The sequence below is a fragment of the Drosophila persimilis genome, unplaced genomic scaffold (genome assembly GCF_003286085.1).
Source record: "Drosophila persimilis strain 14011-0111.01,24,50 unplaced genomic scaffold, DperRS2 tig00000002-arrow-pilon, whole genome shotgun sequence".
NCBI lineage: Eukaryota > Metazoa > Arthropoda > Insecta > Diptera > Drosophilidae > Drosophila > Drosophila persimilis.
In genome coordinates, this window is record NW_020825289.1 from 5,990,351 (window position 1) to 6,007,144 (window position 16,794).

Sequence of the window (16,794 nt, forward strand, 5' to 3'; positions counted from 1 at the left end):
CGTCTCGGCTGTCAAATTGGGCATTTCCTCTGGGACGAAGAGGCCAGAAGGACCAAAAGGAGACGAAATGGAAACGGAAGCTTTGCGTAAAGTTTTGCGGCCCATAAAAACGTTGCTTTTGCTGCCCAAAAAATCAACTGGCGGCAGGCGCCGAGGGACCTCGAACGGACAGGATCGTGAGGGTTGATTGCCCTGTCAATCCTGATTTGAGTGTGTTACTTAGGAGAAAGTTTCTAGGACATTATCTATTATCGCGATGCACGAGATGTCCGTTTTGGTGGGTGGTATTTATAGAGATACTATCATTGGGGGGCTTTTTGTTGTGAAAAGTAATAGATTGAGATGTGAAAACTATGAAAACTTACTCTCTCCATGCGATTATGCACTTGTATTCCATTCCACCATTCCGCCATATTATTGGGTTTCTTTTTGTTGCGAAAATTAATAGATTGAGATGTGAAAACTTACTCTCTCCATGGGATTGTTCACTGATGTTCCATTCCACCATTCCGCCATATCATGGGTTACGTTTTTGTTGTGAAAAGTAATAGATTGAGATGAGGAACTTAGGCTCTCGATTGGATTCTTCCATTCCATCATTTGCATGTTCCATTTCATTGTTTCATTAAAGGTTGCGCTTGCAGTCCATCCCAGCCATTAAAAACCTCTCAGTTGAATGCACTTTATGCGGCCACGCCCCAAAAAAAGCGAACTATACTTTCCAGGGCAAAGGGATGGGACGGGATGGGATGGGATGGGATGGGAAGGGAAGGGGTAATCTGGAGGGTATATGCAAATTTTTCATTAGTTGAAGGAGAGAAGCCTCGACAACGACCACGACTACGACTTCCATGTGGAGTGCCCCTTGGGCCTTCCTTTTTGTGGCTCTCCTCCTTCTCATTGCGATGATTGTGCGATTTTTTAATCAAATCGGCGGCCGATTATGGAGGGACCCCGCAACCGCTTGGCTGGAATGTTGAAACTATAATTCCGTGATGTGCAAAACCCAAAGAGTGCGGCGGCTAGGGTGGGGCGTGGGCTTGGGGGGTCAGCAATTTGTTCGCTAAAACAAACTTGCGCTAAAAAAGAGCTCAATTTAACACATTTCATATGTAAATACCTCAAAGTACAGCAACAAAAGTTGGGTTCCCAATGGAGTGGCTCTCCCTTGCCCACTCCCTTCCCTGCCCCCTCCCTGTCAGTAAATTACCACAACACGCAAGGCCCCATGCCCAGGTTCCAGGTTCCAGGTCCCCGGTGCCAGGTCCCAGACGAGTGCAAACTCGTTCGAACCAGGCCATAATAATCGCCTTTAATAAATTATCGGCTTGCGCGGCGCGAAAAACGCGAGGAGCTCAAACAAGCCCAAAGGGAGTGGAGTGGAGTGGCCGACGAGGAGGAGCAGGAGGAGTAGGGCTGCCACAGCAGGCATCACTCAGCGACCAACAATGCAGAAAACGGGAGCAGGTCCCCTACCATACGATACGATATCCATACCCATGCCCCCTCTCTCCGCCGACGTCGTCGAAAGGGAACCCTTTTCGCACTCAGGCGATGGCCGACATTTAAATTGCTTTGCTGCATGTGGCAGCCAGCCCCTGCCACCACTGCCATGCCACCTCCTCTCTGCTTAAGTTGCGTGAAGTTTCAATTCCTGGCACTGGCATTGGCTCTGGCTTCCTGGGAGCGGGCTTCAATGGGGGGCAATTGCTGTAATGAAGTGCTTGAATGCCAATCAGCGGCGCCCTGGCCAGGACATGGGTTAACCTTAACCCATGCTGCCCAAGCCCATGCCCATGCCCTTCCCTGCTGCTGCTGCTGCTGCAATTTTGTCATAATTTTTGATAAGTTGCTAACAAAAAGGTTGCCAAATTGTTGAGTAAATAAAACTTGATGTTGATGCCTTCGACCTGGTCACGTAAGCGTCGTATAAAAATCGACATGCTCCAGCCCCATCCCTGCCTCTCCTCCTCCCTCGGGCACATAATTGCTGTGCGTTCACGTAGTTGTAAATTTATGAGGTGATTTTTCATAAAAACGTTTTCCCCAGCACTCAGCACATACTCGTACATATAATATTACGCGCTGTCCAAATTAATTTATGAATTATTTTCTTTAAAATACCAAGAATAAACAACATGGAAGCGAGAGCAATTAACTCCACTTGCAGGGGTCCCCAATGGCGCCTCCAGGCACCACCACTCCACCACACCACCATCCGCCGTATGCCCGCCTGGCCACTCCGCCAGCCATCGTATGCCCGCCTGGCCACACTAAATTCGCAACAGTTTTTAATAGTCAAGTGTTGAGAATTGAGCGACGGGGTGTTGACTGATTTATACACGATAATGGGCTGCCTGGCCCCGGGGCCATGTGCGGAGGCCTCTAATTGCCTGTTTCTGTTGGTTTATGTCAAATATGTGGCCGAAGAAAGGTGTTTACGGGTGGATCGGGTGCTTTTACTCGGATAATGTTGGGCGCTAGACTTTTCGGCTTATATTTTTAGGATGTTATTCCATTCTGGGATCTCTTTACTCCACTTTCAATCAACCAGCTTTCCTTAAACGTATACCAAGCCCTGACTTACCCCCCTTTTTGCAATCATCCAATATTCCCCCCTCTGCTTGTCGGATTGGTTTCACTTCATTTGCGGCACTAAATTGCAGCGTAACTCATTTTATCTTCGTGTAATCAATGTGCAAATTACATCTTGGCTAAAAGACTGACGCAGACCGAAGCACCAAGGAGGAGAACGTCCATCCAGCAGCGGTTCGATTTGCTGTGTCAATCAAAGAGAACTTCACTTGACCTCCATTTAAATCATTGACGAGAACGGGCCATGCCATCCGTGTCCGTTGATGGCGTCTGTCAAAGCCAGAGCCAGAGGCAGAGCCACAGCCCCGGACTAAACGAGACAGATGGCAACGGAAAGCTACATCGAGTGTCCAATGGCCAGTGTCCAGTGCCAGAGAGGAAACGCAAACGCAAACGCATTGCAAACGTAATCAAGTAATCAAAAGTCCAAATCACGGCTGTGACAGACCCAAATAATTTGCAATGTGGCCAGAGGAACGCAAGGCAGGCAGAGAGTCCGATTCGGAGTCCGATCCAAATACAGGGTACATGATGTACAGATGGGTAGATGGATAGGGGGTGGGGGGATGTTCATTGCGTGCTATCCTCATGTGACAGGCAGAGACATGCAAAGATGGCACTTAACGAAAGCAGTCAACCGACAACTGATTGAATGGCAACAAACCAGCAAACACTCGGATGGGGCATATCTTGTCCTACACTGCTAAATGCGGATACAGACGATGAACACGTGGACTTAAGTGTGCAACGACATTAGCAGAGGCCCAGGCCAGACACTGGTATCGGAATCAGAGACAAATGCCGAGCTCGGACTCAGTGAAAGCCCCATGCCTTAACTAAATGTACATCTTGCTAGCTTTAAAAGTCAAACGGAAATGCATTTGACATTTAAAGCGTCAAAGGCTGAAAGGCAAAAGGTTGAGAATGGGGCATCAGTGTGTGGGAATAGGTACAGGCTGGTGACATGGCTCTTTGAAGGAAAGAGAAGCTTAAATGGGATGATTTCAGTCTACAAATAAGATGAATAGTTGGAGTCTTTGATGGTTAGTAAAATCACTAACGATTTGCATATGCCAGCTCCTCCCCATTCAACAGATTTCTCATCCGATTCGTATCAATTTCTCAATAAACTGCCAATGAGGCGGCCCCCCCTCGCTGTGAACCCCCTTGACCTTGCCGCTGGCCAAACACTATCAACTTGTAAGGAGATCAGGGCACGTAGACCAGGAAGGACCGCTTCTGCAATAGTCAGCAAAACTATTCGTCAAGTCGTGCGGCGGAGCTTCGTTCGTCCGGCATTTTTATGGCTGCTGTTGTTGTTGTCGTTGCTCCTCGAATTGGCGGACGTGACGTTGATTTGCTGGCAACGTCTTAAAGGTGACATTTCCCAAGGATAAAGCAAACAAGACTGACCAGGGACTCCCTCCTGCAGCAGACAGACAGACAGAAGGATGTCATAAAATGTCGCAAGATTTGCCTGGACTGGTGGCAGCTTTTGGCTGGCTTCGATTTCCCACCACTCGGGAGCAGCTGTCACGGCCATTTAGCTGCTTAGCGCCGCAAAATCACTGCAAATCCTTGACTAAGCCGAGACTCGAGGCAGGACCTCCCAGTCCCCAAACTAATTGCAAATGCAGCCAGCTGAGACTGCAGCAGACGGCGCACGTGAGGCGCATTGGCTCTGCGTCTGGGCCTGGCCCTGGTCCTGGTCCATCGATTTGTGGCCAAAACGGAGATGGCTGGCACGTCCCACACGGATCGCATCATTTGTGCAGCGTTTTTCGTTTTTCTGTATAGCCGTCCGTGATATGCAAAGAACGGGGCAGACAAGTCCCAGGATTAGGGTCGAAACCCGCAGAAAGTCAGACTAATTTGAAGACCCTTGACCCCCGCCCCGTGGGGGTGTGCCTGTGAGGGCGGGTCTCTGCGGGAATTCGACTTTAATTTTAAACCTTTTGACATTGGCCCCCGTTGAACTTTGCCTTTTTGGCGCTTGGTATTTTTTCCTTTTGTCGGATTTTTAAATGCCTTTATTCGGGAATTTCGTTCTCTCTTTTTGGTGTTGTTTTTTTGTGGGTTATCAGCCCTCAGGTGCTAATGAATTCATAATGGAAACGGGCACTGGAACAGGCCATAAATTATGGACCAAGGGGCAACGTAGATGTATTTTTAAGATTCAACAGCAAAAACTGAGAAAAGAAAAGAAAGAAAAGGAAACGGGAGCATACTGAATAATTTCCTTGGGGGCGAAGGGTGGGGGAAGGAAGTGGGGGATTTCTTAACTGGGTTCACCATGAATGGGGCTTAAAGATGGCTAGATTCCATGGAGTTAACAGCTATATTTGATCCACCCCAGATGAGAATCTGTCATCTATCTGTCATCTCTCCATCTGTCATCTCCAGCCCTATCATGTCCCCTCTTCATCTAGTTGTCCTTCGGCTAGTACATATGCTAATCCAACGAGTAATTGACATTTGATTATTGATTTCGACTCGAAACTGTTGCAAAATGACTCTAACCCAATCATCGGCATTCGTTTACATGTGCATCTGTCTAACCATCGAATGCCCGGCCATGCATCTACGAGCAGATGCTTCTAGTCACGTATGTATCTGGGCCAATGTAAATGTCAATTGGTTATGGATGTTGGCCATCGCAGGCGGCCCCGAAGCCATTCGAATCTTTTATTAATTGAATGAGGGGCAAAACTGCATTTACTAACTGGGCTTAAATCAAATAACTGTACAAATGTATCTATTTATGTGTGTATGTGTGTATGGTGTTCTCGCGCGCACCGCAAAAACCAATTTGATTGGGAAATAAAATTCGAAATAAAATAAACAAAAACATGGCCAAGGACCAACGAAGAAGCTATGAAATTTTCGCTCTCTCTCTCTCTCTCTCTCTCTCTCTCTCTCTCTCTCTCTCTCGCTCCTTCATGCACTGACAAATCCCAATCCCCGTCTGGGCAAATGCTGATGGAGCCAGAGCCAGAGCTGGACCTGAAGCTGAAGCTGACTCTGAGACTGAGGCCGATGCTAAAGCTGATCCTGAGATTGTGTTGTAACAAGTTAATTGAATTTGCACTCAGCCAAGCGTCATGCATGGGCTTAGAGCAGGCAGCAGACGGGCGGGCCCCAGGGGGGGAGCTGCATCCACCGATACAACCGATACAACCGATGCTTATTTTATGGCCGACTCTAATGGAGGACTCGGCTCTGATTCCGGCTTCTCTACCTACTTCGCTGGGCATTTGGCTGCCTGCAGTCTGCCTGGCTGCAACATTTACTGCCTTCGTCCTTCTGCCTTCTTCCTTCTGCCGTCTCTCTAGGTTTTCCAATTTTTGTGATTTGCACAGATTTCTGCTTGACAACCTCCTTGCCAGGACCAAGCTGCTAGTCTGTTCTCGGCTCTTATTCTCTCAGCATCCTGGGTTATTTTGTTGCATCTCCATCTCTATCATTCGTCCCTGATTATCGTTCTCCTTCAGTTCGGTGTGTGCAGCATTGTCGAAGGTGAAGCCTGCACTTGCAAGTGCATTAAGAGCATATGAACAATGGCTGCTGCTCCTCCTCCTCCTCATCCTCCTCATTCGCCTGCAGAACCTTTGCCGTTGATCCTGACAGACAAATTACTTGCCTGAAGGAAGCCAGAGATTCTGATGGCGAAGCACCACTATAGGTTGTACGTTGCAGGCATGTACGAGTACGAGTATGCAGGTCGTGGCAGGGCAGTGAGCGGCAGAGGAGCGTGCTTTTAGCAGATTAGTTTCCATCATCTTAACATCCCTAATTAATGAGGGGCGCCTTTGTTTGGCAGCTCTGTTTTTAGGTGTTAAATCAAAGACTTTGCCCCAGCTGCCGGCTGCCTAATAAACCTGGAGTCGTCTCCTCAAAGCTCCTCCAAGGTCTACAATTTCCACCTACACACCCACATCTCTCTTTTGTAATGAGAGTAAAAAGATTGCTTTCTCGTACACGGTACTCAAAGGGTAGATAATTTATAATATATTTCACTCGCTAGAGGTGTTTTGAACAACTCCCAAATGGGATTACTCATTTTCCGTCATTTCAAGCAGTTGTCAAATTATAAAAAGTACACAATACACCAAAAATACACCCAAAAACATAATACATATACCAAAAATCGTAGAACTAGGTACTTAACTTTTCTAATCTCGAGACAAAAATCGCACCGAAGAACAATGATGATTTTAAATTAGAAAGTTCCTATAAAATATCACAAAATACTAAATATACCAAGAATATTAAATCACTAACCATACACTAACCATAGATGTGCCAGTTCATACCACGAAAGCGTCACACACTGGCTAGCGCGTTCAGTACCCCAGAGTACTGACGCGTCATCATGAGAGAGAACGCAGAGAGAACATCTTTGCATGTGTTAGTACACACGCAGTATGTTTCGCCAAAAATATGTGATTGTATGCTTTTTTCAGATTTTTTGAACTCTCTCAGGTCTGCACTATGGTCCGAACGACCACTTTTGTTGGCCAAAACCTAATTTTTAAAAGTCACAACTAAAACTCGGTTTTGATCACTATGCATTAGAAAAAGATGGATCATTAAGGCTGCGCACAAGAAAATTCCATAGATGGCGACACATTAACAAAATCAGCTGTGCAACCAAACTGTTTTTATCGTAAAGCACATTAAGGGAAAAAGTGCCGTATTAATAACCATTTTAAATCTCTCAAAAATTAAAAAACGCCAAGACCTGATTAAATTTTTTGATGAATCTTAATCAGTAGGGTTTCTACTACGTGTTTTGAGTTTTGAACTGTATCGAGTAGTTGTGATGTCCTCGTAATTGAAGGTTAAAGTGAGGCCTTCAACATGTGCCAACTTGTAATGAAAACTAATTTTTGAAAAGGTGTGCAAAGTGAGTCCTACCTAGTCCCAGCCTGAAACCTTTTGTGTGTCGTAGATTAAAAAATTCTTTTTGAAATGTATATAGTATCAAATGCCACTTTTCACCACAAATCTTGGAATTTGCATTAATTTGCATTTGAGGTTATTCAAATTCGAAAATGCAGAGTTGTTTGCCGTATGAAATTCAGAGAAGGGTAAAATGATCAATTATTTGACAATTGAAATTTGACAATTTGAAATTGATAAAGCTTTTGAAGATACCAGCAAGAAAATTTGTTATCGTTTGGCAACATAACGGAACAAATGCCGGTCAAATTCTCAGATGTTTGTACGAAAATATGTGGATTGGCCACAAGCCTTTATTTCAACACTTTTATCTTTATTCCCAGAGAATGCTAAATAAGTTCGTAAGGCTGTACAGGACCCAGTCGGAAAGCCGGCACATATCTCACCTAACGAGGCGTTAACCTTGCTTCTAGACAAGGATTTCGGCAATAATTTACGGAAACCTTTAAACGATTTTATTTTTATTGAAATCAAAATTTTTTTTTAAGCGTGCAACGCTTATGCTTAATACTTTTTTTCACTATAACTAATAATTTAAATATGCATTATTAAAAAAGGGGCTGTGCCACACCCATTTTTAATTCTTAAATCCACTTCTTATTGATTATATATATCCAATACAAAAAACTAAATAAAAAATAAAAAAATCTTGTACCGTTCGGTACAGTTATTAATTTTGGCCCACAAAAGTGGTCGTTCGGACCATTGTGGTCTGGTTCTGTTTTGCCACCAGCATGTTTTAGTGTATGGGTTGTTTGATTTATACCACAAAATATAAAACATTACAATAATATAATTACACATTTATTTCCTTATTTTAAACAGGTTGATTATAAATTGTAAAACTTATGCAAACGCCGTCGGTTCTCGACTTTTTTGTTTATTATAACTAAAGCAATGATGTATCTAAATATACAATATAAGAAAAAATATATATATGTATACTAAAATATACTGTATGGTCAGTGGTTGAATGCTATTAGTAAGCTAGGACCTCAGCCCTGAACACATCATTTGATCCGATTAATTAATCACTTTTCTACATGATAGCGTACTGCACGCGAAATGCGCTGCGCGTTCGGGCATTGGCTTGCATCACAGTTGTAAAGCATTCTGTGTGTTTGGCAGGCACATTTATGATTCAGACGCGGTAGGGCTTTAAGGAGCTGACCGTTGGCTTCAAAATCCAATAGAATCGGATCGAATTTATCACCTCGAATAGCATGCAGCCTGTAGCGTCGCATTGCCGCATGAATGAGTCAATAAATGCTGATAATTATAGCTCAAAAATATCAAATGGTTCTCGGCTAAACAGATTTTATTTTACCGAAACTAGGCCCCAATTTCCGTTGCTATTTTCCTTTCGTTTCATACAGCGTTCAGTCAAATATCACGGATTAGCCCATACATATATTTGATTAATCGGTACAATACTTTTTCTACTGTTGTTTTCAGGGATCTTCAGGATTCTACTGTATCCTGTATACTGTAATCAGGTGATTCCCACTAATTTCTCTTCATTAAATCTCCACGAATGTGAAACTAACGTTCGTATCAAAGTTTATCTTCTTATCGATGTTCCACTGAAGCGCCAATAAATAATCCCCTGTTGGCATGGGAATACGCAGTAGCTCAGGTCTTAGATAAAAGTCCTCGACAATCTGTGGACCCTGCAATATAAATTTCAGATGTACAAGTGGTTAGACATAGGGGCATGAGTGGTATATGTTACTAAACCCTTTGAAGAGCCCATAGATTATATTAAAAACAGGTTGATTCCGCTTTCTGAAATACTGACAGAAATCAAAGTAAATATCGACGAGCCAAGGCTTATAGCCGTTGGCCTTTTTGAAAATTCTGACATGAATTTAAATATTGTTGGTCGGATGTAGTATCGTCCCTTTCATATTGAGGAGCACTTTGTTTCGACTGACGGCCTTCAGACGATAGTTGTGGAACACGAACCAGGATTGGTTGTAACTCTCGCAGACGAAGTTTGTATACTTGAAGACGACGGCATCCTGAAAACTTGGTTCAATATTGTCCACTTTACTAGTATTATCCATATATTTACGTTTATATTGATGTGGAATGTTAGGAATAATCCGAGAAGCGCAGAGATAATCAGCTGGCAACGCATTGTTCCTGCTCTTGAGGGCACAATAAAATTTGAATGACACGAACGTGTTATTTTATGCTGTGTTCATTTATGCATGGTAGAGTTATATTGCTTTAATTACTCTAAACGCTGATTGAACACTAATAAACTATAGTTATAAAGATATCCGATCTTCTGCACAATCCATTTTTGCTTTAATTTCACTTTTGTGGCTTCTTATCGAAATACCACTGAATCGTAAATAGATAATCACAGTGTACGCGGGACAGAAGCAATAAACAATATTGAAATTTTTCCAAATATTCCCCCAATTACGGATGGCTGGCGGGACCCCCGCGGGACTTCTGCAACCGAACAGCTGATTGCAGGTTGGCTTTGTTTCGTTCCGTGAAAAGGGTTGTTAAATCGCATTAACTAATGATAAATAGTTAAATAATAGAGCTGCCCCAGCTTTAAAGTTCAAGATAAAGAAATATTTGCGATTTACGATGTTCCACATTTGATTAAATCGCTAAGGAACATTGTCCGAAATAGAAATCTTTATACCCCTGATGGCGTTATTTCATGGAAAATAGTCGAAGAACTGTATGAAATCGATTCCAGAAATTCAACGCGACTCTGCCCGAAATTAACAACAAAGCATATATGTACATATGTATATCCAAATAGCTTTGAAAAAATGAAGGTCAAATATGCCACTCAAGTGTTTAGCCAAAGTGTGGCCGCTGCTCTTCGAACAATGATTAGTTCTGGAGGCTTCTTAAAGTAAAAAAAAAAAGCAGAAGCAACGGCTACATTTATTGAAAAAATTAATAGATTATTCGACTGTCTAAATAGTCATGTCCTCTACGATAAAAACCCATTTAGGAATGCACTGCAACACAAAAAACTTGTCAATGAGACCCTGTCGGATATGCGAAAATATTTTGAAGAATTTAAATATCCAAAGGAAGTCTACTGCATAAAGGGTATGATTTTAACAATCAACTCCATACTTTCAATGGCCCAAAATGCATGAAGTTTTTTATATTGCTAAGTCCTAATTAAACCAAGACCCAAAATCAAACCAAGAAAATTTATTTTATTTAATCAGATCTGGCGGTGTTACCAGCAATAATCCAACTATGTATGAATTTAATGTAATTATTAGTAAAATGCTTTCTATGAAAGTTCTAACTTCCACTATTAATGGTCCATCTTTTTCTAATGCAGAGTGATCATAACCAAGTTTTGGACAACAAAAGTGGTCGTTCGGACCATAGTGCAGACCTGAGAGAGTTCAAAAAATCTGAAAAAAGCATACAATCACATATTTTTGGCGAAACATACTGCGTGTGTACTAACACATGCAAAGATGTTCTCTCTGCGTTCTCTCTCATGATGACGCGTCAGTACTCTGGGGTACTGAACGCGCTAGCCAGTGTGTGACGCTTTCGTGGTATGAACTGGCCATCTATATACTGTATACTGATGTCCTATCAAAGGTTTTCTTACGCCCACCATCACCGGAGAAGAAGGGTACATTCCAGTAGTATTCACTGTGTAGACACTCGAACAGAAGTTTTTCTTGTTTTGTTCTGCTTTGTGCAGCTTGGAAAACAAATGATTTTAATTCTAAAAAATACGAGTATTTCCCCAAAAAAAAGTCTCGCCATGAAATACAAATCGAAAGCAATCAAAAAAATAATCAAATATAATATTAATTCATACAGACTTTTGTACCACAAGTTCATTAGCGAAATTGGTACTTAATTAAGCTTCAAAAATGTCCGTGTGCCGCACAAATGCAACATCAACACTCCATCGGCACTCCATTCCATTGATGAATGGCATTTCCTCAATTATTTGATGAGGTTTGAGGGCTAATATTAGTAATAATAGCCGCAACACTCGCAATAATAATCATAATGAGTGTTAACAATAAATTCCGAAATTTTAGCTTAAAATTAAAGCGAAATGGAAATTGCAAATGCAAAAACCGATGCCGAAAGTTTGTAAAACTAATTTCCTGCCGTATGATTGCGGGGAGGAGTGACGGAAACGGAGAGGGTCGGGCGGGAAATGTCAAAAATGTTTTTGACAAGTCAAATTTTCAGCATTTTCAACGTTTTCAACATTTTCATCGTAATTAACTTCTGGGAAAGCCAATTAGCGACCGCACACACACAGACAAACTAATTCCTAATTTGTGGACATACAATGCGACTCCGCACACCCTTTAGACATTCCATTTATACATATATATATGTATGTACAGCGTTCAGTATATTTCTATTGTACATATATACATATTTATTTATGGCATCCCGGGGCCCCTGTTCAGAAGTCTGCTCACGAAGTGCCAACATATCGTAAATAATGGAGTAAAGTGCATTTTGCATAATAATTACAGTGTAAATATTTAAAAACAGGAGCGGACTCCACTCCACTTAGGTGTTCCATGGGAGTCACGGATGAAAAATTAGAAGGAAAACCAGGAAATCTAGATACAGATACCTTCTATAGATACATATATCCCCAGGGCTCCGCTCCTGTTGCCACGGCGAGGCGTCACCAAGTGGCTAAAACAGGGGGGAACGTGGAGCGTGTGGCGTGAGTGATGGAGCGCGTCACATCGACAGCGTCAGCGTCAGCGGCAGGCAACTGGTAACTGGCAGTCGGATGGGATGATGGCGATGGCGTGATGGTCGTATCGGATGGGATGCCAATGGGAATGGGAGAATGGCTGACATTACACTTGTCAACGGGTGTAATTGCGTTTACGATGACTCTCCACCGCCATCTCATGCTGCTCCTTGTTAGTGGAGCCAATGATGACGACTACGACTACGACTACGGGTGTGATGAAGTGCTTCTACCCGTGGCAGTGGCTAAAGCTATCGCTGTGGCTGTGTCAAATGCCATTGACTTGAAGCACAATACACAATAATTGCCAAGTGACGGCAGTTTAGGAGGGGCTGGCGGCGCATCAATAACGAGTGCTCCAGCACTCCAACACTCCCTCCTCCAGTGCCCCCCATTAACAATCCACCAAGTCGAGACCTCTCTGGCTCTCTGCCACGCTGGAAGCCCAAATCACACCCATTTATCAGGCCAGAAGCGAGACACAACGTTGGAAGGAGACGGCTAATTGCAGTTCATGCGAAAAACATCGTTAATCAACTCATTGACAGTTTGTTATTTGTTAAACAAAGCTAATGACTTAATGGCATAAATGGTGTGGCAACTGCACCGCCGCCACGACACCGCCATGGCCAAAAGGATATGGCCAAAGACAGCCATCGCAGGAGTTGGGTTGACACGACAGCTCACGGGCACTAGCCTCCCAGAGCCTCCTCCCGTTTTTATGTAGATACACCAACAATAAAATGACAAGCCAGAGGTAAAATTAATTGTTCTGGGGCGTCCCCGGGATGGCTGGGAGCCAAGTGGCGCGGCGTGGAGCCCAACCATGTGGGCGAGGCCAATAGCCCGATCACGCTCTCCTTGGGAGACGGAGGGGGGCAAAAGAGAGAGGGGAGAAGTGGCATGGCCTACTGGCGTTCACAGAAAAATCCGAAAGTTCTCTTAAATTTCAACAGTTTTTCCCGATCATGGGAGGCCGTACGTGTGGGGCCTGTCGTTGGTATTGGCCCCGGAATTCCGAAATCCTCAGTCGTAGGCAGTTCATCGTAAGATTCAGATCTCTAGAAAAAAAAACTACAAAAATTATAAAAAGTAAATTTTATTTCTTGTCCAAATTTTCCTGTGAAAATTCTTTTGGTTTTTTTTAATTTGCTTTTGAAGGAAAGAAGTTCGTTTTAAAATTTTCAAAATGAATTTTTGCTCGGTTCCATACGAAGCGGATTTCGGCATGAGTGAGGCCAATAAGGTACGGTTGCCACCGCGCGTTGCCACCGCAAGTTGCCACCGCGAGTTGCAAGCGTCGAGAGTGTAACAGTGCTGACCGTCTCCTTCCATCTCCGTTGCAGATGATGAACATGTCCGCTCAAATGGGCATGCAACAGAATGGCCCCCAGGGCCAAGGCCAAGGACAGGGACAGGGCTGCATGCCACCCGGTGGCATGCCCATGTCGATGGCGCAGATGAACATGAACCAGCCGCAGCTGCAGATGCCGCCGATGACCACCGGCCAGATGTCCTATCCGATGCAGGGCAGCGGCATGCAATCCCTGCCCCTGGGTATGATGCCAGCGGGCAACGGCATGACGCCGCTGGGGACCATGTCCTCGAACCTGCCCATTGGTGCGGTGACACCGCTGAATAGCATGACCATGCTGCCAATGATGGGCAATTCGATGGGTTCGATCGATGCCCCCGGCGTGAACGCGGTCATATCGGATCTTCAGCCCATGTCCGCCATGCCTCAGATGGGTGGCATGCCCCAGATGGGTGGCATGCCCCAGATGGGGGCCATGCCCCAGATGTCGCCGATGTCGCAGATGCCGGCAATGCAGCAGTTCACCCAAATGCCGCAGATGCAGCACCAGGGACGTCTCACTGGCGGCGGCGGTGGTGGTAGCCCTGGCAACTGGGGCTGCAGCCACGGCAACGGCCAGCCGATGAGCAACAATATCTGGCAGTACGGCGGGAGTCCCTCCCAGCAGCAGCAGCACCAGCAGCAGCACCACCACCACCAGCAGCAGCAGCAGATGCAACAGCAACAGCAGCAGCAGCAGCAGGCCCACCAGAACCAGCAGCGGATGAGGTCGCACTACGAAATGATGAACAACAACTACCGGGATGTGCGCAATGGCCTAAAGTGAGTCCCCAATCCCATTTCCCATTCCCCATTTCTCCATGAATCTAAATATTTTCTTCGACATTTCTTTGACACATTTTCCACAGCTCGCCTGCCATGCTTTCGCTTCGTGACAACAAGGGCAATTCATTCAATTCAAGTGAGTTTTAAATGGTGACATCTTGGCCTACTTTGGTTATCCCTTCCTACTTCCCCGTTTTTTTCAGGCAAAAATCTGAATAAGGTCTGGCGTTAATGAAACTTTGATTTGCTATCCAATCATTCAGCTCAATCGTTTTCGTTATATTTTCGATTGATTGGATCATCTTAGATGCAACCTGTCTTGTACAGTCCCCTCCGCAAGCATTAACAACAACAACAGCAACATAAAACAACAACAGCAACTACAACAACAACAGCAACTACAACAATAACAACAACAATAACAACAACAATAACAAAACACATACCAATGGATCCAGCATACGCACGTATTCAAAAAAAACAATGCATTGGAATAAATGGTTTATATGTCTTGATCAAAGCAAGATTCATCATCACAACCGAAGGCTGTTTTCCATTCCATTCGGGGCTTTCCTTTGGCGACTTTAAACGCATTGATTTATGGCATTCAGGCATCAAAATTGGCAACAGAAAACGCCGGGGGGGAAACGAAACGAATCAGCGCAAAAGACGATAAAAAATTTATGCTGACCGCATGATGAACGCATAAAAAATGTTGCCAACTTATGGCCCAAAATGCAATAGCCCTGCCAGGCCCCTGCCAGGCCCCCCCTGCCTGTTCCGCCCTTCCCCTGCTGGCTGTATAAACAATGGCTTTATCGAGCCACTGGCATCAGTTGGTTGTGGCTTTCCTTTCCCTGCACCCAGCACCCCACACCCCGCACCCCGCACCCATGGAGCATGGAGCATGGAGCCCGAGCACTGAAGTCGTTAGATTCTGGCAGCCAGGCGAAGGTGTGAATATTTTATGTGGCACTATTTTGATACCATAAATCTTTTAGTAGTTGATTCTGGAAAAGTTTTTGCGTTCCACCGCATTTCGTTTTGTGGTTTCATTTCATTTCATTTCGTTTCGTTTCATTTCATTTCATTTTCGTGCAAATTGCAATTCCAGTGTTGGACAGAGACTCCCTTTGATGTGGCAAGACTGTACTTCTGTGAAAGAGCTTAATCTAATTGTATTTTCGATTAATACTTGGAATTTTCTGTCTACAAAGAATTGTATTTCTGTGATTGCTGGGCATTCGAATGTATCACATTACCGAGTTGCCTTCCCCCGCCGTTCAGGAGGCAGTCCTTGCTCTCCGGATGCGCCCACAAATTTGTTTTGGTCTGCAGCAAGCGAAAACATTTTACATTTTTGCAGAAGGGGCATCATTAAAATTAAAAGATGCAAAAATAGACGTAAACCCCAAGCCACAAAAACAGACCGACAGACGGGCAGACGGGCAGATGGACAGACAGACAGTTGAATGGACGTTGAATGCTCGCCGAATGGACATTGGGAAAAGTTTTGCAGCAAGAAGCAGGACGGCTGAAGACCGAAGCGCACAGGACAATGAGGCCGTTGGGGGCGGATGAGAAGTTTTCCGGGAAAGTTTTGTGTGCTGCGGAAGGGGGGGGGGGCTACAGCAATGCAGAAAATTTTATTCATGACGGAAGCAATACTCAAATTTCGTCTATTAATATCTTGGCAAAGGGATGAGTACGAGGACGAGGAGGAGGACTCCAAACCAACTGTCAGGGTCCCTGGCCGGGTCCAACTTCCAGGGAGTATGTCGGAGGAGCGAGCACCCAGCCCCAGCCCCAGCCCCAGCCCCAGCCCCAGCATCTGTCCAACTGTCAGTCCAACTGTCTGTTGGTCTAACTGACACACACACACACACACACACACACACCCCGTTCTAAACAAATGCGCATACAGATGTGGTCACGGGGGGGGGAGGGAGGCCGGATGAGAGTGTTTTCGTGCTTTAGTGGGGTACAGTCGCCCCCCCTGGGTGCACATTGCCAACATAACCTCAAATTGCATTCCTAATTCCTTTTATACGCCATGCCACGCCACGCCAGGCCAAGCCAAGACCCATATTCCAGGGCATTCCTACGTCCCACATCCCATACATCGTTTCCCCTGGGGAACAGTTTCTGCAAAATATGCAATTTACGCTTGAAAGGTTGCACCAACACATGCCCCACCGACTCCCCCCAATTCCTGTATACGCTCGCACTCGTTTGTTGTACAATAGCCAATTTCTTAGTTTATTCTTTTATTTTGCGGGCAAACTTTTTGTTGGCCTCAACATACGAGTATGAAGACACATCCGTCATATTATTGTCCAACACCGGAAACGAG

At 44.6% G+C, this 16,794-nt stretch overlaps 1 protein-coding gene and 1 pseudogene across 1 annotated transcript; one reads left to right on the plus strand and one right to left on the minus strand.

Annotated features, from left to right (window-relative positions):
* Positions 1-9,077: 9,077 nt before the first annotated feature.
* Positions 9,078-9,623, minus strand: LOC6590439 (annotated as a pseudogene).
* Positions 9,624-13,445: 3,822 nt separating this feature from the next.
* Positions 13,446-14,824, plus strand: LOC6590440 (G-box-binding factor). The gene is made up of 4 exons (XM_002015831.2): positions 13,446-13,547; positions 13,648-14,438; positions 14,525-14,577; positions 14,645-14,824. The coding sequence occupies exons 1-4, from the start codon at positions 13,491-13,493 to the stop codon at positions 14,671-14,673; spliced, it is 930 nt and encodes a 309-aa protein (XP_002015867.1). The 5' UTR covers positions 13,446-13,490; the 3' UTR covers positions 14,674-14,824.
* Positions 14,825-16,794: the final 1,970 nt, after the last annotated feature.

Excerpts from the sequence above, each read along its gene's own strand:
- LOC6590440 (XM_002015831.2), top strand. The coding sequence starts at position 13,491 with ATGAATTTTTGCTCGGTTCCATACGAAGCGGATTTCGGCATGAGTGAG. Across the intron at positions 13,548-13,647 it reads GCATGAGTGAGGCCAATAAG|ATGATGAACATGTCCGCTCA; the intron begins GTACGGTTGCCA and ends TCTCCGTTGCAG. Across the intron at positions 14,439-14,524 it reads GATGTGCGCAATGGCCTAAA|CTCGCCTGCCATGCTTTCGC; the intron begins GTGAGTCCCCAA and ends CATTTTCCACAG.